The sequence below is a fragment of the Nothoprocta perdicaria genome, unplaced genomic scaffold, assembly GCF_003342845.1.
Source record: "Nothoprocta perdicaria isolate Ctin4 unplaced genomic scaffold, notPer1 scaffold_49, whole genome shotgun sequence".
In the NCBI taxonomy this organism is placed as follows: domain Eukaryota; kingdom Metazoa; phylum Chordata; class Aves; order Tinamiformes; family Tinamidae; genus Nothoprocta; species Nothoprocta perdicaria.
Genome location: NW_020455743.1, coordinates 3658707 through 3680793, shown reverse-complemented (window position 1 = coordinate 3680793; position 22087 = coordinate 3658707). Strand labels below are relative to the sequence as shown.

The window sequence follows — 22087 nt, the reverse complement described above, 5'->3', positions numbered from 1 at the left end:
AGAAGAGCTGCCGTCACACACACTCTGAAGCTGTCACCATACTGATTTGCATTCACCCAAGGGAATGACATATTCTGAAACTCCCGCAGTTTGCTTGCAAGACAAATGACTCCATGCTGAGGACAGGGAGGAAAAATGTACAGATATCAACCAAGGAAAAGAAAAAAGTCAGTGAGAATGCAGTGAGGACGGACAGACCTTCTGTGCCTTCACTTTACGCTACAAGGCCCAGTGTAGCTCCCTGCTCCCACACTTCCTCACACTGCATTCCACAACGATCACAAGAGATCCATGTGCTGGACTTCAGGGCTCCATGAATGATCCACATGCTGCTGGTCACGTTAGCCCTGGCTTGAAATCTAACAGCAGTGGCACAGAGCAGGTCCGGACTGCTGCACACAGGACAGCATAGCCTTGCAGGCGTTGAGCCAAGGTCAAAATAACCTGGCTTTGCATGAGATTGAGGTGGGGGAGCCCAGTCTGTATCTGCGCTCTGCCTATAGAGGGGGACCCACCATAACCTGTCAACTGGCAGTTTCCGTTTAGGAAAGCATCCTGAAAAATGTAAAAGGCAGGGTATCTTTCCCTGCGCACATCTTCAGAAAGTTGGAACCCCAAACTACCGATCTAATATTTCTCCGCGTGCGATGCCGCTGGCGAGAGGCCGGCGCTGCCCAGGCCGAGCACAGCTGCCCGGGCGGCTGGTGCCTCCCGCAGAGCCCTGGGGGGTGATGCCCCCTGGTGGCCGGGCGGGCTGCTCCGGGCAGAGCCGCCTGCCCTGAGGGACCTCACGGAGGAACCGACACCTGAACACGCTGGAGGAGACGGGCCCATCTGTCCAGCAGCTTCCCGCCGCATGTCCCTTCTCTTGTGCCCCCTTTCCCATCACACCTAGGCCAGGCCAACTGTTCTCCTGTTCAAATAGTCATTGCTGCCTTTTCCCCGTCCACGGTCTCTTGTTCAGTGCTGGGGTGTCAGCTCCCACTCCTCCTTAGCAGCCTGTGATCACACTTTGGGAAGGGGCATCAAGAGAACAGCAGCCCGTTTCCAAATAGGAATAGCACATGCTTCCGAACAGGATGCACTGGAACTGTAGCACTCCTGGCACACTTTTGTCTCCTCACTTCTACAGTCAGGAATGAGTGAGATGTCTCACTCACAAGCTGCTCTGTCCTTTACAGCGCGTTCCTCACAGCCTTTACAGCGTGTTCCTCAGCGTGTGCGGAGTGAAGAGGGGCTTAGTTTAAAACACATCAGAGGGAGAGGTCTACTTAAATGTTACTAGTGGGTTAGGCTTGTAAGGGTCTGTCCATCTTGTCTTTTGGTGTGACCGCTGGATGAGTTTTAGCAGTGAATCACACCTGTGTTTTGTCTAGGGACAGATCTAGATGTTCTGCTCCCACGGGATCCTGGAATGCCAGGCTAAGGTGGTAAGGGTCAACACAGATTTTTCTAACATCTCCTGTTATAACTCTTAGGTGTCTATTAGGGCACGTGAGAATTCAGCAGACCATATGCAGTAGATCTCAAGACAGAGTCAGAGAACTTCTCCTAGGAGACCTGTAAAAGTTGACTAAGAAAACAAGCCAACAGTCAGCAAATTTAAATCTACATTCTGTGCAGCTAACGCTCAAGGATCAGCACTTCCAACAGGAAATAATTTAGGGGATAACAAATCAAAAGCCAGAATGAAACTCTCCAGTGTAAGATGTAAATAAATTATTAGCACGGGGTAGATTCACTGACCATCAAGGAATTTCCTTTATATATATAAAAATATATATTTTTTAATTTTTTCCTTCTTAGCACTAAAACATGCCATGGCCTCTTCCTTTCCCTTGGGATTCCAGGTCCCACTCCAGGTGGCTCCTGCTGGCAGCCGTTTACTCCCTACTAGATCTGATAGACTAGCACACTTGACACCTCGCAAGCCTTCTGGTGTTAGAGAGGCAACAGTTGCCTGTGATGGGATTTTCCTATTGCTCTATATCTATCACCTGTCTCTCAACTTAGATTTTGAAAAACAAATTTTGAAAAATAGTCTGTCTTTCTACAGCCTTTACACCATGCCTAGGGCTGGATGCATGACTTGGCTCTCCATGTGTTACAATATTATAAAGATGTTAGACTCATGTTTTTTCCAACACTGTTCACTCATGTTTGTCCTTCCAGTGGTGCAGACATCAGTGCTTGTGGTGTCCCACAGGAGTGTGGGAGCTGCTGGAGTTGGACAGAGGCAAAGAATCATTTTGAGAGTGATTCTAAAGCTGTCATTAATGAGACAAGGCAGCTGACAGTTTCTAGTTTCTAGTTACAACAAACAGTGACTGAATATTAAATATGTTCATATCCACTGTCATTTCTAATGCAGGGATCTGTATGTGGCCTCTTTGTAGTAGTGTCAGATGAAATTTGCATTACTGCAGGCACTTTCCATCTCCTCCATTGGAAAGGAGAGACAACAAACCATCTGCTCTGGGGATTTCAGAGGTCTCCACTGCTGTGCTGAGGGAGATATGTGGGCAGAAGGGCAAAACAGGGTCAGGAGGCAATGAAGGCACTCAGAAGCTCCTGGGAATGGCTTGTGCACCTGTATCATCCTCAGGCTGGAGGTCAGCTGGAATCGGGAGCTCCGGCATTGTTGTGCTCCTTGGGCCAAGCAACACACACGCCCCTCTCAACCCAGGAGGGCACACAAGCAACAGAAATGCCTGGAATCTCAGGCCTATGTTCCCCCCTCACTCTGCTCTGGTAGAGCTTTATTGGTTGTCTTAGTGACTGTGTTATACCCATGGAAGAAATAGCACCAACATAACTAAAGAGACTTAGAAGTACTGCAGTATCCCCATTCTCACACAAGAGCAGCTACCGAGGAGGGGACACCTTAGTGCCTGCCTCTTAACTAGAAGGGCTGATATTGCTTGAGCTACATTGATAACTCGTCTTCTAAAACATGAATGGCTTTTGCTGATCCTGCTCTCCAGCAGGGCCCAGCATGGCGCCGACAGGGTGATCCTGCTCAGTTAGCGCTTGTTCCACAAGCAGACAAGTGGCAGATAGAGCCTCTGGCTCAGCCCTGCTTGTATTGGTGACATTTACTTTTGAGTAACATCAATAGGGGAAACACTGTGGAATCATGTCATGTTTAATGCAGTTGTCTAAGGAGCAATGAACCACAATCAGGCTAATTAGCTTCTGCTTTAAAATCATCCTTCAGTTAAATTACTGAAATGTACCATGACCCAGCATGAAACCTAAGCACTGTTGAGGCCACATTTAAGCTGCTCTTGATACAGAATGACAATGTACTAGCCATAGAGTTTCCTATATTTATATTAATCCTTTTGCTTATTTCCCATGATAAAACTTTTTTGTTGTTGTTCTTTTTTACTTCTGGATATTTACCCCGATAGCTTTAGGACACTTGACAAAGTGCAGCCTGCAAAGCCCTACCTGGTGTAAGCAAGACTTGAGCTGTTCTTGGGTCTGTAGGCTGGTCCTGCACTGGGAAGACGCGAGCCAGCTCCGTGGTGCTCTGGAGAAGCTCTGAGCTCTTTGCACAACTGCAGGGGGTCATCATGGACAGAGAGCCTGGACTGTGGACAGGGATGACCTTCTCCCAGGGTGAATTACTGCTGGATTAATAACTGCCGAAGATTCCCGTTGTAAGAGTTTTACAGGATTTTACTCATACAGACATTTAGCTAAATACAACATATGCCCTATAATAAGGATTTAGCACTTGCAGTGAAATGCCCTTAAAAAAAAAAAAAACTTTAAAATGAGTGGATTGGATATCTTATATGCGTATTTTGAAGAGGTTAAACTAAAAGACGAAAGTCTCTGAGAGCATGGTTCTGCAACAGCACATGGATCTCTAATTGTTGCTGCTTATTCCCCATGCTTCATGCATTGGTACAGGCATCTCAGGGAAGTATTCGAGCAGGCAGGTTACCCAGGGAGGGCGCAGCTTGATCCTCCACAGCCACATCCCACACACGCTTCCTGGCTGCAGGCACCTGCTGCAGGTAACCTGACTTGATCTGCATTTTTCTGACTACCTTGTCTCTGTTTTTCTGAATACCCTGTCTATCTCTTGCTCATCTTCTTGGAAGCTACTCAGTTGCCTCCCATAACACTTTTACCTGACAAAACAACTCATCAACAAGAGTCTTAGAGCAACCTTACTGAAAATGGCAGCTGAATGTTTCACTGTTTGGCTTTTTTTCCTCTCCATTTCTGTGGCATCCATATTACCATGGAGGTCCATCCATGAGCTCCAGGAAGCAACAGAAAGCAAAGAGAAATAGCCAGGAAATAAATCTAAAGGACTTTTGGAGGGCCATCAACAGAAAAATTAAGCTAATGCCAGCATCTGTTTTGTTACTTATCGTGTTTAGCACACCTGACTACAACATGCATTCACAAAAGCAAATTCACAAAATGCATTCATACATAAATGCAATAAAATATTACATTGCTATTTTGTCAGTAAGGTGTTGTACTGAGCGTTTGATGTTTAACCTCCACTTTAGAAGCCAGAGATGAATTAATCTTTATTCTGACTGCCTCTGGCATTGTTCTCTCTCCATCCTTGATCATTTTGCTTGAAGATTCTTTGAATGATTGAAGTTCTATACTGACAGGGTACATTAATCAGATAAAAAGAATAACTGATGAAAGAATTTTCAGAATTTAATGTATGCAACATTTGTTCTCTGTCATTTTGTTCCCTCTGTGAAAATAGGAATTTCAACCATCATGGATGTGAAGATGCAGAACAGTGGCTTAAGATTTAAGACAGGCTCTTCCTAGTTCATTGAATCAAACCTCATTTTCAGGGCCAACGAGATTCAACCATGATGTTATTGTAGAAGAATCTCAGTAAGCAGCATCCAACTAACTGGCTTTTATTCCTGATTTCAGGTATACCTATTTCTATGGCATCTATGCTTAATGTGATCTCCATGAAGCAACAAACAGCAAAGCGAAATAGTCAGGAAATTACTCTGTGATTAGAGCCCTGTAGGCATGGAAGCAGTCACATTTGAAAGGTCAAATGTTCACTCCTGATTGCAGACACTTCTTTTCTCTGTAAAACTTCATTTCAGTAGTGATATTCCTTATGACAGCGAGAAATTCAGTAAAGGATAAAACTGTCCTCCTTTATTTACAGGATATAATGTGGCTTTCATATAGAGTGATAGATTCAGGAAATGCACTCAGTGTCATCTTGAAGCACTTGCCTTTCATTTTGGCTTTAGCTCTGAGGTGAACCCGAAAGATCTAGCAATATTATGAAACTCATCTCCATCCTTGGAGATACTCAGCACAGGTCACAGTCCTGGAGATGCTGCTTCAAGAGCAGGGGCGTTGGGCCACATGATGCCCAGAGGTTCCTTCCAACCTCATTTGTGCTGCTGTGATTCTGTAGGTCTTGTCATTCTGCGGGCAGGGGAACATTTCCATAAGTCTTATCTCCTACAGAGATTCCTGCATTGATTCTTGCACATTGACGTGACTCCTGTTTCCTCATGTGGCTTACGACATCCTCCTCTTTCCCTCTGTACCTATCCACCCCAAGGCCTCCCTCACAGCAACGGCAAGATGCAGCAGATGCTGCAGGCAGCTGAGAGTGCCAATTACTTTGCTAGTAAGGCTTGCTAAGTGGTCAGCCAGAAGGACAAATGCATAACTCATGCCAAAGCATTTTTTAACAGCAGGAATATTTTTGATCAACTCACCTCTCTTCCTCCTGTTAGCTTCTAATCTTCAGTTAACTAGTCTATTATTTTCCACAGCTTTCTACCCTGATTAAAAGAAATCAGTTACAGGTTAGCCAATGGGGGTGAAATGGGCAGGTCAGGGCTGACAGAGAACAAGCACGAAGCCACCCGAAAACAAAATCCAGGGATTCTCTTGAAAACACACCCAGGATCTGAAAGCAGATACAGGCCACATCTTATGAAGCAGCCTCTCCTTTCCTCCGAGCAGCCAGCGGGTGAAGAGGTAACAGCACCATCGGGAGGGTCACTACCCACGGAAGCCCTGCCTCTCCCAGCCACATGGCACAGCAATAACCTTTGCGGGTTAAACACTGGTCTCCACCCAGCCGAATATCTGTGTGAATCCTTCCCACGTTCCCCTTCTAGCAATAGCAGCACAGCTGGACCAAAATGCAGCGAGAGCAGCAGCACTCTTAGGAACCTGCCTGGGGGGCTATGGCGACGGGAGGCAGAGCAGAAGCAGCAGCCCTGCTGCTGAGGAGCTGTCTGAACGGCTGCGCCACATGTGTTCTGCCAGCTGACACAGCTCGGGCAAAGCGGGGGACAGGGATCTAACTCACACAAGTTACCTCTGCACCTCTACAAATGAACCTCTCTCTCTCAAAAGCTAAGGTTTCAGACCTAAGTATGCCTTTATTTGGGCAACTGAACCTTAATTGCCCAGTTATCAGTCTGTGTCCAATTGTAAAGCTAGATGCTCCACTTTAGAAAAGCACCTCCAAAAATTCGGCCCGCTGTACCAAACTCTGTAGGTCTGGAAGCAAGGGTTTACATTCACACTTGCTTCTTTAACTCACCATTATATATTTGTTTTCCTGAAATACTCTTCTACGTATAGAAAAGTGGACACCACAGTGTCTCCAAGAAATCACTCCACTATTCTAAACGTCCTCAAGGAGCAATATGGAGACAGAAGGGCTTGGTGCCTTTCCCGGACACGTGAGGTACATTCCCATGGCAAGCTCAGGCCAAAAACTCCCATTACCACCCACAAATATTTTAATGAGATCTGCATACATATATCACACATGTACAGACATCAAGCAAAATAAACCACACAGCTCCATTATAAAAGTGAAGTACGAAGACATTCATTTACAGTGCAGTAAAGAACAAAGACACTTTAGATATTTGCAGCACTGCATATGACAGATTATAAATGAGCTCGGTCCCCAACTTGTGACATTCCTAGTGAAGTGATGCTGATATCCCCTTCTTCTGAAGAACTTCACATCCTCCATCAGTGTAGGACGGAGACAAAACTGAGGAGACTAAAAGGTGCTTTGGGTCATGAATTATTTGTTTCCAATAGCAGCTATAATGTGTAATGTTCACAAGAATTGCGAGGTGCTGAGCAGACAAAGTGCAAACCCCTTTCACTTACTGTTTGTAACACAATTGCTTGTGTGTATTTCCACTACATAGCACTTCTTGACTGTCCATCCGTCCAAACTTTATCAGCAACTTGCAAAGTACAGAAATGACTATTAATTGTGGTAACACAGTGCACAGAAAAAAGTCGGTGTATTCTGGTTCCCCTTTTAGAAGATTTCAGGTCTTCAGTACTTCTGAGGTAAAGAAACCAGAGTGTTTTAAGTTATTGACATCAAACTAACGTAATACAACACAGGCTCGAAAAGGACTCGAGAGCCTCTGTCTCCACATGACAAGTCTCTGAGCATCCTGCTTGCTGCACTGACACTCTGAGTGGTACTTTTCTCTTAACTGTAAGCTAAGCTAAGGGACATCCAGTCAATACAGTGAGAGCTCTCCAGGGTACTATTTAAATTGCCTGCCTAGCACATCACCTTAGGATGGGCTCAATCCTTCCCTGGAGGTGTGTGAGGGCAGCCACATTGCTAGCTCACACTGTTTGCCCAGCTCCTAGACGTTTCAAATTCTATTATGTGAATCCCACCCCTAAACCAGAACATCAAAAAGGAAGTTACTGATATGAGAATATCAGGACATTGAGCTTTTCCAGAACTTTGCAATTACTGTCTCAGATTTAATTCCCTTACTAACAAGCAGCAAATAGCAACAGTAAAAGAGTGCATAAGCCAATAACCCCTCTGGCTCTTCTCAGTAGCAGTCACATTTCAGTATCAGTGGTGCCTAGTTGGTCATTTCTTGGCAACCTAGGCTACAGTGAATTGCAGAATACCTATTCTTAAGTCAAAAAAGACAAGTATTGTCTTATTACACTTACTAGAGTGTAAAAAAGTCTGCAATTTGATCAAAGCAGACCACAGCTACAGTCAGTATATAGTCAAGGATTAGGCTGTTTCCATGCTAGGGTGGCATGCCATAATGAAATAAAATCCTCTTCAGATTTCCTGAGTAAGATCAGCGTGAGGCCAGCTTGGAGGATATCACCTATAATGGTTTCAAGATGAAGAAATGATAACACACCCATGTGCAAAAGACCTCTGAGATAGAATTATACAAATACCAGTTGCTCTCTGTGTCCATACACAGACACTTAGGTTTCCCCCAAAGGAAGGCTTGTCACTCTTCATGTAGTGTTAAACCTGCAAGAAAAACACCTCATCCACAAGACACAATGTCCCAGACATGTAACTTTCCCAGCAGGTGGGGTGGCACCTTCCAAAAGCACCTGCTGCTCCCAGTTGTACTAGGCATTGGAAGAAACACTCCGATGGGGATTCCTGTTTTGAGAATTTGTTGTCTTGCTCCAGGCTTCATCAGTACTGGCAGGTGATTTTGAATCTGCTTTGTCCACCAGTTTACTGGATTTGGGAGGCTTGCAAAGGAAGCAGAGGAACTTGCAACAGGACAGCAGACCTTCAGAAACGCTGGATGAGAAGAGCTTCTTGCACGGGTGGCAGAACTGGTAGAACACCAGCATGAAGAAGACAGCCATGCAGTAGCCCAGGAGGAGCTGCAAGACCAGCAGCGGGGCACACACGTACAGGTAGGTGTCGGTTCTGTAGACGTACCACATCAGCAGGAGGAAGGCGTTCTCGATGAACCGCAGCATGTAATAGACCGTCAGGCGGTACCAGTTTTGGGATTTACTAATTAAGTCGGGGTCGTTGAGCTTCAGCTGCACCGCCGACCAGCAGAACATGTTAATGCCAGCGTACAGGAGGGTGAGGAGGCACAAGGCGATGGTGGTGCCAACCCTGCTCAAGGCCTTCTCTATGTTCTCAGGAAACGGGGACTTGCTTTGGCAGAAGAGAACCCAGGGATAAAAGAAAAAGACAAATAAATTCACCAGCACAACAGGGAGAATCCAGATTTGAAGGACTGAACTGAAAAGGACCAGAACTGTCACGCGGGTAGCAATCTCGAAGCTTCTCCACAGGAATATGCAGAGGTAGGCAGTTGGTTTCACATTCACATCGTAATCATCATACTTGATCTTAATAGCCAGGATGTTGCAGCGTAAGGCGCCATAGACAATTGACAGGAGAGAAAGGACCATAAAAATACCTGCCAAGAGAAAAGACAAATCAGATCCTCCAGCTTAGCAGAAGCTAAAGGCATTGCAGCCACAGTAATGCAGATAGTCTTCATGGTCTAATACCATTCATTCATTGTATCCACTCATGGATAACAAATGATGAAGGGAATGGGAAGCAGTGTTACTTTCCCAAGCAGATATAAAGCAGAAAGGCACTGAGTAATCAGTGGCATCTCCCCCCACGCAGTGGGGTTTGTGCAAATACTGTCTTTGGTAATTACACTGCTCAATCATGAGGATATACAAGTTAGCCTCAGACTTCAATGTGATTCTTACAGTACCCTATCACAGAGAAGAGCTCTTCACTCTGTGTACCGAGGTACTCAGAGACAGAAGCTGAAACTGTTAAGAATTCCTCGGGTGTGCAGATACCACCGTGCTCATCAAGTACGGGGCTGAAGCAACTTATCTGAGCACACAGACGAGGCCTGTGCCAGAGCTCGAAACTGAAAGTCAAAGCCTGCAGTCTGAGACCAGAAGCTCAGACCCAGAGTTGTTTTCATTTCTTCTGCTTGTATAGGCAGTTGCTTGCTCATGTGGCTCCAATGCCTTATGCTGACTTCATGCACTTAAAAAAAAAAAATCCATTAAAAACGCTCAAAAATCTTTAAATGTAGATCATGTAGTTCTCCAAGATCATGTGTCAATACCTCCCACGGCCCAGAGCCCCTCAGGGGAAGAGGTGCCAGTAGCAAGTGACTGCAGAGCTGCAGCTGTGACTTTCCCTCGGGCCTGGCAGAGGGAGAGCCTGGTGGCACCGCAGCAGGGTGCTCAGTTTGCCCTCCACGGGCTCACGCCGTCGTCCCACAGCTCTTGGGCACATTTAACTGCAGGTCTCTCATCCAAGAATGAAACAGAAACAGGGACTAGAGCTCTGGACGGCCACGTCGCAGCAAAGACCTCGCAACCTTCTAGCTGAGGGCTGCCCAAGACGTGGGAATTACAGGGCTGAATAAACAAGAGTACAGGAAGGAACTAGGGGAAAGTTTCTAAACTGAGTACGCACAGATGTAGGAGAACCCCGCATGTACCATATGAACATTCAGAGAAAAATAGTCAGAGGTGCTGACCACCCAGTTTCATTAGCATCTGCATACTTTCTGCACTGTTTTTACTAACAAGCTGAATAGCAGATTTAGGGGACTATTTTTTAGGGTAAAAATCAATGCTTCAATAAAGTTCAATGCTTGAATCAAAGAATATCTCAAACACAAATGAGTTCAGTACAATAGAAATGATTCAGCAGTTTCTTGCAAAATCTGAATTAAAGTAACCAAGCTAAGTGGCCATGCTGCAGGGCACTGCACTGCATCAGACAGAGGGCAGAGCTGTCAATGTTTGGTCATGTTGACTACTTCAATGCAGAGCTTGGCAACCAGGGCTGTCCGCGGCCTCCAATTCATGTGTGTGTCACGAGCCTCCAAATGAACTGGATTCTCTGCCTTGCTATATTATTTAACTGTAATTATTTACTATATTATTTAACTATTTAGCAATGATTATCATTTTCTCCTACTTAAAATTATTAATCCCTGAACATGACTTTGGGAGAAACAAGTATATGGAAGTCAAACCCCCTCCCAGCCATCTCAACCCTCAAAAACCTCTCAATTCCTCTGGTAAAAAAAAAAAAAGAATCCTTTATATCTGAATTGCCAATAGGATTCGGTTACCTGAAAAATTTATATATGGTAATTTTTATTATTTTAAAATTATTTAAAAATTATTTTAGTATTTTTATATGGTACTCTTATACATGCCAGCGTGGTAGAGCACATATTCCCTGAAAAGAAACAAATACATAAGCAGTGCTTCAATTTTTAGTGTGTGCTTTTAAATACCTTTTCACAGCACTGCATTTGATCTGAGAACTTTTAAGTGTTACGACCTCAAAAATAGCAGCTAAAAGCAGAAGAGCAAGCAAGTGCATTCAGGAATATTGGCGATACCCTGTGCCTCTTTCCAAAATTTTTTCCTGTCTTTCTCTCTCTTCACGTTACATTCTTGGCTGCAGTGGGTCTGGCAGACATGGATATGACAAATTTGGAGAATACCTGATATGGGCAAAAACGTAATTATCTGCTCTAAAATATCTAGAGAACACAATGAGTGCTATGAAGTACCCAAGGGGGCTGCATCATGGGTTCAGTTGTGGAAAAGGGTTAGCAAGGCTGCGTGCTTGTTTCCAAACCATCCACTTCAATCCTGGAAGCAATGATGGCTTTCAAAGAGATCTACAAGGACTGAGGCACGCTCGCTGTGTGGCATGCTGGTGCACAGCTCTCACTTCACCTCACTACCATTGACTAAGCCAAATTCAGTAGAATATGGGTAGAATGTGAATCCCAAAGATGCAGACTCACGAAGAGGCAAGTCAAAAAATATGGAAATTGAAAATCAGGAAGAAGAGACAAGTCTTACAACCAAGACAAATGAAAAAGGTCGCACAGTTTGGAAGATCGATGTCAAACACAGGAAAGATAAAGACCAGATAGTGTGTGGAAGAAGAGCTGGACTGGCTGCTAACCTACTATATGTCCCTACACATCTGTGTGTGTGTGTGTGTGTGTATATATATATATAAATATATATATAAATATATATATAAATATATATATAAATATATATAAATATATATATAAATATATATATAAATAAAACAATGCCAAGCTGAAACTGCAGTATGCATCATTCCTGCCTCCTCTGGAGGCTGAATAACATTGGTGGGCAGAAGATACCACTGCAGAAATAAGGCAACTGAAGAGACAGCAGCAAGTTTCAAAATTTCAGAAGATAAAATACATATAGAAGGAATACGTTCATGACATGAAGTTTCAAGCGATGATTACTTTGGTTTTAACATATGCCAGAATGGAAATGGGAGTTTTGCTCCACATTTTAACTTTTGACTTCCATACTTTATATTTAGAGAGATTCGGCTTCTGAGAGACACAGGATATCAACATTCGCAATAGAAAAAAAGTACAATAAGATGGTGACCTCTCCCAAGCAGGGATATCTGCAGTGAACTGCTTGGAGACTGTGCTAATGATCAGCAAAGGATTCAATGCCCTGTTCTTGTTCCCGTGTCACAGACAACCACAATCATTCAGTGATGCTACCACAGCTGCAATGCCCTTGGACACAGCCAGGAATGATGTCTTGGGCTTGTCAACTGTCACAAGCTCAAACAAAAACACCTGTATTAAGCTATTAATTAAGCTACTTAAGCTTGCAGTATCTCTATGTGCTTTGGCACTCTGAGAGTTTCCATTCCCTGAGCTGAGGGAAGACACCTGACACTGCTGTGTTGACTTCTCCAAAAACCTCAGTTCTTTATCTTGGTGCCTACTAAGGCATCAGAATTGAAAACAAAAACAAACAAACAAACAAGCAAAAAAACCCCAGATGGGTTTATAACCTATTTTCATCCTCCCTAACTGTGAGGATGATAAAGATCATCAGCCTCGCAGGGCCTCATAGCTACAAGAGCTACTTCGTATTCCAGCAGAGAGACATGGGTGCCAAAGCCCTTCCTATACTCAATCCATTGTGAACAGCATCCCAGAAGACCTCATGCAGGAGGGCAGACAGATCCTGCTACTAGCAGCCAATAGGTAAACCAAGATTTTTCTAGGACTGGCACACATCATGGAACAAGATGTGGTAAAAGAAATATGCGACCTGCTAAGTCCATGTGGTTCAGCACTCTTTCAACACGCCTTCAACACAAGGCTTGAAAGCTCATAATCTGGAGATCATAGGGCCATACTTGCATACTTAGCTATTTAGCCCTGCCTTTTGCATGCAAACTCAGAGGCTGGCACAAGCAAAGCCAGCTCGTGTCCTCAGTACGGATTTGAAGGTGCATTCCTTTCAAGTACATTGTCCTTAATGCAGCATGGCAAAGGATGCTTTGCACTGTACCCCCAGGAATTTCCTACAAAGCTTGCCCAGAAATCAAAAAGGGAATACAGGGCATTTGTTTCTTCCATTCCAAGGAGCCAGCTCAGTCCCTGCAGCTGCCTCCTCCTCCTGCCCTAATGGCCACTTATCAGATTAATATTTCTACAGCAACCAGAGCAAGCTACAGCATCATGGTCTAAAACACGATGCTGCAGAGAAGAACCTGAGTATGACATCACCACCCAAATGTGCCAGGGAGCTGAACACCTCACAGCGTTTTAGAATATTTCAGAATATTTCAGAATATTTCAGAATATTTAAGGTTGGAAGGGACCTCTACAGATCATCTAGTCCAACCTTCCTGCTCAAGCAGGCACACCTAGAGCATGTGGCACAGGGTGGCATCCAGGCGGGTTTTGAAGACCTCCAGAGAAGGAGACTCCACAACCTCCCTGGGCAGCCTGTTCCACTGCTCTGTCACCCTAACAGTAAAGAAGTTCCTCCTCACCTGGAGACGGAACTTCTTGTGTTTCAGCTTGTGGCCATTACCCCTCGTCCTATCGCTGGCCACCAGAACAGCCTGTCCCCTTCCTCCCTGCATTCTCCCTTCCTGAACTTATACATATTAATCATATCCCCTCTGAGCCGCCTCTTCTCCAGAGAAAACAGGCCCAGCTCRCTCAGCCTCTCTTCATACGAGAGATGTTCCATTCCCTTAATCATCCTGGTTGCCCTTCTCTGGACCCTCTCCAGAAGCTCCACGTCTCTCCTATACTGGGGTGCCCAGAACTGAACACAGTACTCCAGGTGCGAGTTTTCCATTCTTGTCAGCAGCAGCTGCATCTGACTGCTGACTCTTCCTCTCACGAAAACACGGAGGGGTCAATGCTGGCTCTACCTACTTCTGGCAGCTGTGATGTCCTGCTGCAGGACGCAGATGTAGAGCTGCAGCGTGAGCTGGGGCGCGGAGCCGAGGAAGGCCTGGATCACGGAGGCGCGGCTGAACGCGGAGCGGTGCGTGCACAGCTTGCCCTCGGCCTGGCCCACTTCCTTCTCCACTTCCTCCGAGTGCCCGTCCTTCGGCATCTGCCTCTTCTTCGTGATGCTCACATAGGGCTCTTCAACTCTGCCCGCACGGAAGTAAATGTAAAGGACTTCCACACACCTACATGCAAACGAGCAAACACAGGAACAGTAAAATAAAACAAAAGCATCCATCTTCCCACTCCTCAGTATTTTAAGTGTTCAGTGTACTAAGTCAGTTTCCATGTAGAGAGCAAACCTGCACATTTTCCCCTGCTGGCGTGCTTGGAATATGACAGATTCCATCAGTAAGCACGAACAACAGGCGACCAGAGGGCAAGGCCCTAGGAGGGCCCTTTAGGCTGCCTGCAGCAGTGCTCAAACACGGGAGGTTTAGACATTTCCTCGCAACTGCCTATTCTCTCTGTGGACACCAGACCAGTTTAAGGACACAATTAAAGTCCTTAAACTATGTGCCCACTGCAACCACCAGAGCCTCCCGATACAGGGCCCGAGGTGGAAGGGTCTCTGCAGGTACTCAGCTTTGGTTTGGTTTTGTTTTCTCCAGTGCTACCCATACCTCCGTGACACCCTAGCAGGATAGGCAAGAACAGCCCTTACTGACAGGTCTGCCTTAACTCGGGCACCCGTCGCTCTAAGTGGGTGCTCGCAGCGGTGCTCTAACCCCCGAGCTACCAAACTCACATCCCCAGACACAAGCAGCGAGCAGCAGCAGCAGTGAGGACAACCAGCAGCCACCTTGTCCTCAGTTTAGAGCCTCACAGTGTGCTCAGGATATTAACCTTTTTAAAAAGGCATAAGAAATACCAGAGCTCTATTCCTTATTTTTGCTTACGGTTATTCCGCAGTTTAAGAAGTATTAAGCAGAATCTTACAAAAATACTCAGAATAACAAGATACAGTATTTATAGTTTCTGTAACTCGCAGGTGAACCCACTCTCTCATTCATATAGGTCCAACTTACCATAGACCAAATAAAAGTGCTGCCCGTGCCTGCATTTCTATTCAGAAGTTAAACCCTGGGAGGTCGTGCAGGGTGGCACCGAGGCTCCTCTCCTCTGCTTGGCTGCCTCCATACAGAATACTTACTCGAGTGCAGTACCTTTGAGACTGCTATAGGTCAAATTTGGTTCAAACTGACTGAAGATTTGAAAAGTTGCATAACTGAGTCACAGTCACACACACACACACGGCTATATGTATCACACTTGGAAACATCCCTTTCCTGTAATAAACCAGTCTGAATATAGCCTATGTCACCATATGTCACCTCACTGACTCCTGTAAACAACTGCAAATGAGTTCTTATAATGAAAAATTTAAGGCTTGGCTGTCTTGCTTTCAAAAATATCTCACAATTACACACCATGGAAACATGCTTATCTGAGACTACTTTTTTTAAAAAATTTTTATTTCCCTCACAATTTCTTTTTCTTTTTTTATTAATTCAAACTGCCAGTCCCTCAGTGTGCCATGGCCTTTTGGAGGAAAGCTTACAGGGCAACCTGCACAACAGCACTGATAAAAACCAAGTGAAGGCCATCTGACTTTTGTTTTCACAGTCCTGATGTCCTTCCACCCCCCAGACTGGACCACCACCAAGTTTCCAGGGCTCAAACAGAAGCTGCTTTCAGGATTCTTTAGCCTCTCACTGATGGAACCATCTGAAGGGCCTGGAAGCTCCATTCCCAGCGGTTAGTTTATGTTTGCCCTTATTAATCTTCTCAATCCCTGCCAGCCTTATTCTATGTGAAGGAATCCATAAAGCCAAAAATAAAGTGTGAAAAATTAATAGAGCACAAACAGCCTCTGGAACCAGCAGAGATTTTGAAACCAGCATATTGATTTTATTCCAAAATAAGATCCCGGAGCATTTAAGTCTTGGTGTTCACAGCAATCTATTTATGCTGAGCTGGGGGTAAGCCTGAAGCTATTAGGGAAGCAGATCTCAGCACCAGCCTACGAACTATTTTGGTGTGTGACTAGAGGCGGATATAGCCTCAGGATCCATCTAACAAATAAGCAGTAATCCCAGAAAAAGAAGTGATAATATTCATGAAGCTACTGGCTATAGCAAATGTTACAGCCAACAAAATGCGGGGCTTCATGAAGCCTTTGATATGTATTTCACAGAATCACAGAAGGTTCAAGGTTAGAAGGGACCTCTAGAGATCATCTAGTCCAACCTTCCCGCTCCCAGAAGCTCCTACACCCAGAGCACGGGGCACAGGGCGGCATCCAGGCGGGTTTGGAAGATCTCCAGAGAAGGAGACTCCACAGCCTCCCTGGGCAGCCTGTGCCAGGGCTCTGTCAACCTCACAGGGAAGAAGTTCTTCCTCACACGGAGATGGAACCTCCCGTGTTTCTGCTTGCAGCCATTTCCCCTTGTCCTGTCACTGGCCACCAATGAGAAAAGCTTGGCCCCCTCTTCCCTACAATCTCCCTTCATGTATACATGTTAATCAGATCCCCTCTCAGCCTTCTCTTCTCCAAGCTGAACAGGCCCAACTCACGCAGTCTCACTTCATATGAGAGATGTTCCAGTCCCTTAATCATCTTGTAGCTCTCCTTAATCATCTTTGTAGCTCGATTTATTAGCTAGACCCTGAGCAGCAGTATACTGAGCACCACGCTTGTGATGGGCTATTTTAGGTCCATACATGTAAGCAAAAAGCTACCAATACAGGGTGAAACGTCTGATCAGTACAGCCAAAGGGGACCTTTACCAGCACGGTACTAAAAGCAACACTCAGACTGCGTCTGTGGCGATGCCCCTCTTCCAAACCCTGCCCATCTCAGGCACGGGTGCCTTTGGAGTCGCTTCTTTTGGGGCTGACGTACTTGAGTGTACTCAAGACTCCGGCTGCTGCCACAGGCCAATCTGCTTCAAGGGGGGGCAGCCTGGCACCTGATACACTGCAAAAGGGAGCACTTCCCACTTCCAGTGTTGAGGTGAGAGGCTGTAAGACGAGCACGGGCACTTCGAGGGCCAGCTAGAGCAAAGGGGTCAGCACCGTGCTGAAGAATCAAAGCCCCTGTGCTGTGCTATGATTCAGAGCGATGGCAGATGTAGCAGGGGCCCAGCAGGAACTGCTGCTATTTCAAAGAAAAAACTGTCCATCCACCCTCCACACTACAAGGTAAGAGATGAGAGAAAGATGGTGCAAGGCTTGGCAGAGGGAAGAGCTGCACATTACACTCCCAAGGCTCCCGATGATGCCTGCAAAGAGTGACTCAGCAGCAACACATTTGTCTTGCGTGCAGTCAGTGGGAGGAACAGCCCTATCCTTATACCTTACAGGTCCGCCGAGAGCGAGCACCTCATTCCCTCACTTCCTCACAGATACAGGGGATTTAATACAGGCCAAATAAGGATGCTATGAGGAGAAAATACAAAGATCTGCTCCTCACTCATTGCTCTATCTTCCATCTGTGTTGACTTTCTACTTATCTCATCTGGGACACCTAATGTATCTCCTGAAGTACAGAGAGAAAAGAAACCTGAAGGACTAAGCATATGCAACCCATCTGGAAAGAGGAAGATGCAGCAATATCTGTAAAATTTAAAGCTTGCAGGATTTCCCCAAGTAAGGTCTGCCAAAGGAAGCCCTGCAAGAAGATCGTTTTTTTGAGATCTGTGCTATTCTAAACTATAAAGCAGGTCACCAAATGAGAGACAATCTTTGTGTGTAACAAACCTGAAGCATTCTGGACTACTAGATTTTAAGTGCAGAACAGGCGTCCAAGATCTTAAATGAATGTGAAAGTTTCAGCCCATTGTTTTTCTTTTTCCTCCCCTGCAGCTCACAAAAAAATCTAACTTCACCTGTAACAGCTGCTCCTCTAGCAGCTGGATGAGAACTTCCCACTACTTCTCCTCTGCCCTTTCCCCCGTGGGGCAGCATGTGATTTTATTCTCCCTTGTGCCTTGAGAAACAAAGTCTGACCCCATCAAGATAAAATCTACGGATTACATCTTTGTCCTTTTAAAAGCAGAAGGCAGACACTCACTAGTGTTCAGCCCGTACAGGGGCCCATTTCTTTCGCTGTGAGTTTTTGTTTCAAGAGAAGTTCACTGCCGGGCAGGCAGAGCCGGCTCCTACCTGTGTATTCCCTGAAAGCCAGGCTCTGGGGGCGCACATTCAGCTGGCAGAGCACTAAGGAGGCTCTTTGTAAAGACATCCTGGCATCGGTCGCTTTCCTGCCTCTGAAGCTGCTATCAGAAGGAAGCACCACCAGCCCCTCCTGCTCCTGTCATTGAGGAATGTTTGTGGTTAGGGAGATAGGATATTCCAGAGCGGTCAAGCGATACTTCCCGCTGTTATTCATGGGAATTGCAGCAGTGCCCAAGATCCTGAGGTAATCTCGATGCTGCTGGTGCTGTCTAAACACAAAGAGGTCGACCTTAGTCCAAGAGCTGCCGATAACAGACCAAAAAGAAATGTGGTCATTTCTGAAGAAAAAGGTCCAACCAATAGTGGCTACTACTTTAAGACAGTTCTTGCTTTTTTAATTTATTCGATGCAGTAAAAAACAACAACAAAAAAACCCAACTCCTCCTACAAACAAAAAGAGGAGAAAAGGAGAAAATATCTAAATATATTTTCGAAGCATCCGGACAAACTACCGCATTCTCAAGGCGTTTGGGCAGTAGCCCAAACTGCTGCAGAAATCTGCACTCACCGTGCCCAGAAATCTGCAGCCAGAGCGACCCAGCCAACCCCTCTGAAGCGCCTCACGCACCCCGGGAAACTTCCAATTTTAGTGCTTCCAGAGGCAGCGCCAGGACAGCAAATGCCTCCTGAACAAGCGGAATGTGGGTGTTTGGGGAAGGTGGCAGTATGTAAAAAAGGTTCATAAGGGAACATATTTTCTTCTGTCATATAGAGGATTCAGAACAGGCTGGATCATTTGGCTTGCTAAGCTGAACATCCTCTATCCCCTTCCAAGGTATCTCCATATTCTTCAAACTCTAATTTCTTTTCCTTAAGAAAAAAGCAAAAAAAAAAAAAAGATAGAGGAAAAAGACTAGCTTTTAAGACTATGAGAAAAGCACCACAAAATGTACAAGGGCACGACCCGGTAAACCAGTGCAGTGATATTTAGTTGGCAGTCTGAAGAGTGAAACACTAGGTGTCCTGCATTATGTCACAAACATTAGCTTTTAACGGGAGCTTTTTCCTATGGTCATCCCAGGCAGACTGCCCTCGATTGAATTATATCATCTGCTGCAATCTGCAGCCTATTCCAGGCTTCACTGTGGTGCCACAAGTGAACAGAGCCTGGGATGCCTCTTTTATTTACAGCCCTTTTAACCTAATTCCCAGAGCTCGGCAGGGCTCACGCTGTAGCCCTGTGTGCTGTAGCCCGTGGCGCACGGCGAGAGGCGATAGCAGGGCGTCACGCAGAAGGCAGGGCAGAAAACATCTACCTCTCCTCCCTTCTCCTCAGCCCTTAGCAACTCTTAGGCATCAGTAGCTTTGAAAAAGAAAAATCATAGAGATTAAAAAAAAAAATCACATAGACATCTACAGTCTAGCTCTACATCTGCTGGAAAATGATCTCTTCCCTCTTCTGACGGATACAAAATATTTAGTGGCAGTGGATGGGAAGGCGATGCAAAGGAAGAAAAGAGCTTATAACTATCTGCCTTGTAACTATGTCTGTCTCAGATCAGTCACCGTCTCACACTTCTTTTTTCCAACTGTCCTATGACTAGATACATTTCTCTGGATCTAAAGGGAATCTGATTTCTAAAAGCAAGTTCTTCAGGCAGCATGACAATACTGTTTTAATCATTAGTTATAAAGTTATCCTGGGTCTAGAGAGAGGCTACCAGGCATCACTTAGTACTGTTTAAATGATGACACTGGGAACTGTAATCACAGAATCATAGAATCATAGAATGTTGTGATGCAATATATATACATATATAATTATATATGTATATGTAATGTGTAATATATGTAATATGTAATATAAATACACAGTAAATTTTCTGCAAAAATCTTCCAACTTTCTGGAAATTCTAAGTTCAATAAATCTTTGGGAAAGGCAAAAACACAGGGCTGCTGGCACACCAAGACTCGTGGAAACGGGGTGGCTTCCATAAGCTCACGCACAATTTTGCAGCAACTACTGCACCTAGCACTTGATCCACACAGGAAAAATTGTCTTCTGTGTAAGGGGGATCTAGGTTAGACTTAGAGGGGGAAAAAAAGTGAAGCACGACTTAGTTAAGGTCAAAGCCAAAGAAAAGAAGAAGAAAAAGAAGAAGAAAAAGAAGAAGAAAAAGAAGAAGAAAAAGAAGAAGAAAAAGAAGAAGAAAAAGAAGAAGAAAAAGAAGAAGAAAAAGAAGAAGAAAAAGAAGAAGAAAAAGAAGAAGAAAAAGAAGAAGAAAAAAAGAAAAAAGAAAGATTTCTAAAAAGAAAATTCTACCAATTTATCCATCCTTTCATTTCAGCATCACAGATCTTTTATTTCCACGTCCTGGGAATTTTGGTAAGTTGGGGATGTTTCTCCTAACTGTACTAAAAAAAAAAAAAAAAAAAAAAGAGAGAGAGAAGAAAAAAGAAAAAGTATCCATTTCCCTTTCTTTTTAAATGAATTATATGAACATAAATTCAAGACGAAGTCCCCAGCAAACACCTGCCGTGCGGCCGCCCCGGTTCTGCACCCGGCCACCCTTCCTCCCAGGGACATTCGCACTGGCAGTTGCGCAGACGCCCGAGGGTTTGGGGCGTTCGCAGCAGGGTGTTTTCCCACGCGCTGGCAGAGCCCAGGGCCGCACGAGCGCGCCCAGCCCGCAGCGCCGGCCCCGCCGCCACCGCCGGCCGCAGCAGGCGCCGCCGCAGCGCTGCCCTGCCCTGCCCTGCCCTGCCCGCCCGCAGAGCGCGGGCCCGGCAGCCACGCGCGGAGGGCAACGCGGCGCGGAGCCACCGCGCCCGCCGAGCGGCCCCTCACGTTTGCGCGGCGCCAAACGCGCCCGCAGCAGCGCAGGACACGGCTCCCCGGGCCGGGGCGGGCGGCGGATCCGCCATCCGCAGCCTCCCAGGCGCAACGCAGCCCGGCTTCCTACCCCCAACCGTGTTTACTTGCGGCCAGAAAGCTCCACGCCCCGCATTAGGCCCCTACCCAGCAGGCATATATACATTATCTATATATTTAAAAGTATGTGCATCTATAAAACGCGTGGCATACGTGCGCGCCCGCCTCGCCGGGAGGCTGCGGGGCGCCACCGACCTGACGAGCGGGCCGAGCTGCAGCAGGTGCAGCAGCAGCACGAGCGGCTTGTCGCGGCTCACGTCGCGGTGGATGAAGACGAGGCTGAGCTGCACGAGCGCGCAGGGCAGCAGCGCGAAGAGCAGCGTCAGCGTCTGCCACATGCGGTCCCCGGCCGCGCCGTAGGCGCCGCTCAGCCGCAGCGCCGCCGCCGTCTCGGCCACGAAGAGGGCGAGCGAGACGAGCACCGAGCCCGGGAATTTCATCGCCGCCCGCGCGCGCGGGGCGCGTTGCCGCCGCCGCCGCCGCCGCCGCCCAACGGCCGCCCCAACCGCCGCCCAACGGCCGCGGCGGAGCCCGCTAGGGGGAGCCGGCGGCCGCGCTCGCGCAGCCCCGCGGCGGCAGCAGGGGGAGCCTGAGGGGCTGCGGGCGGGGGCGGCCCGGGCAGCCCTCCCCGGCCGGGATCGAGCGCCCGAGCGAGGCTGCGGCGCCGTCCGGGTTAATGCTGCCTGCCTGGGGGCTGCCGCCATTAATTAGAAAGCATTACAGTATTAATACTGTGTACCTGGGAGAGACAGTATTAACGGTAGCATCCTGACGGTCACGTTTAACTGTTGTGGTGCCGGGGCCCGGCACACAAGTA

General features: G+C 46.4%; 1 protein-coding gene across 1 annotated transcript; it reads right to left on the bottom strand.

Annotated features, from left to right (window-relative positions):
• Positions 1-7184: 7184 nt before the first annotated feature.
• Positions 7185-21710, bottom strand: XK (X-linked Kx blood group). The gene is made up of 3 exons (XM_026047318.1): positions 21466-21710; positions 14082-14344; positions 7185-9242 (listed from the first exon to the last, which is right to left on the bottom strand). Exons 1-3 carry the CDS (start codon positions 21708-21710, stop codon positions 8422-8424), a joined length of 1329 nt encoding a protein of 442 aa, XP_025903103.1. The 3' UTR covers positions 7185-8421.
• Between the last annotated feature and the right edge of the window lie 377 nt (positions 21711-22087).

Excerpts from the sequence above, each read along its gene's own strand:
- XK (XM_026047318.1), bottom strand. The coding sequence starts at position 21,710 with ATGAAATTCCCGGGCTCGGTGCTCGTCTCGCTCGCCCTCTTCGTGGCC. Across the intron at positions 14,345-21,465 it reads CAGCTCGGCCCGCTCGTCAG|GTGTGTGGAAGTCCTTTACA; the intron begins GTCGGTGGCGCC and ends GTTTGCATGTAG. Across the intron at positions 9,243-14,081 it reads GGACATCACAGCTGCCAGAA|GTATTTTTATGGTCCTTTCT; the intron begins GTAGGTAGAGCC and ends TTCTCTTGGCAG.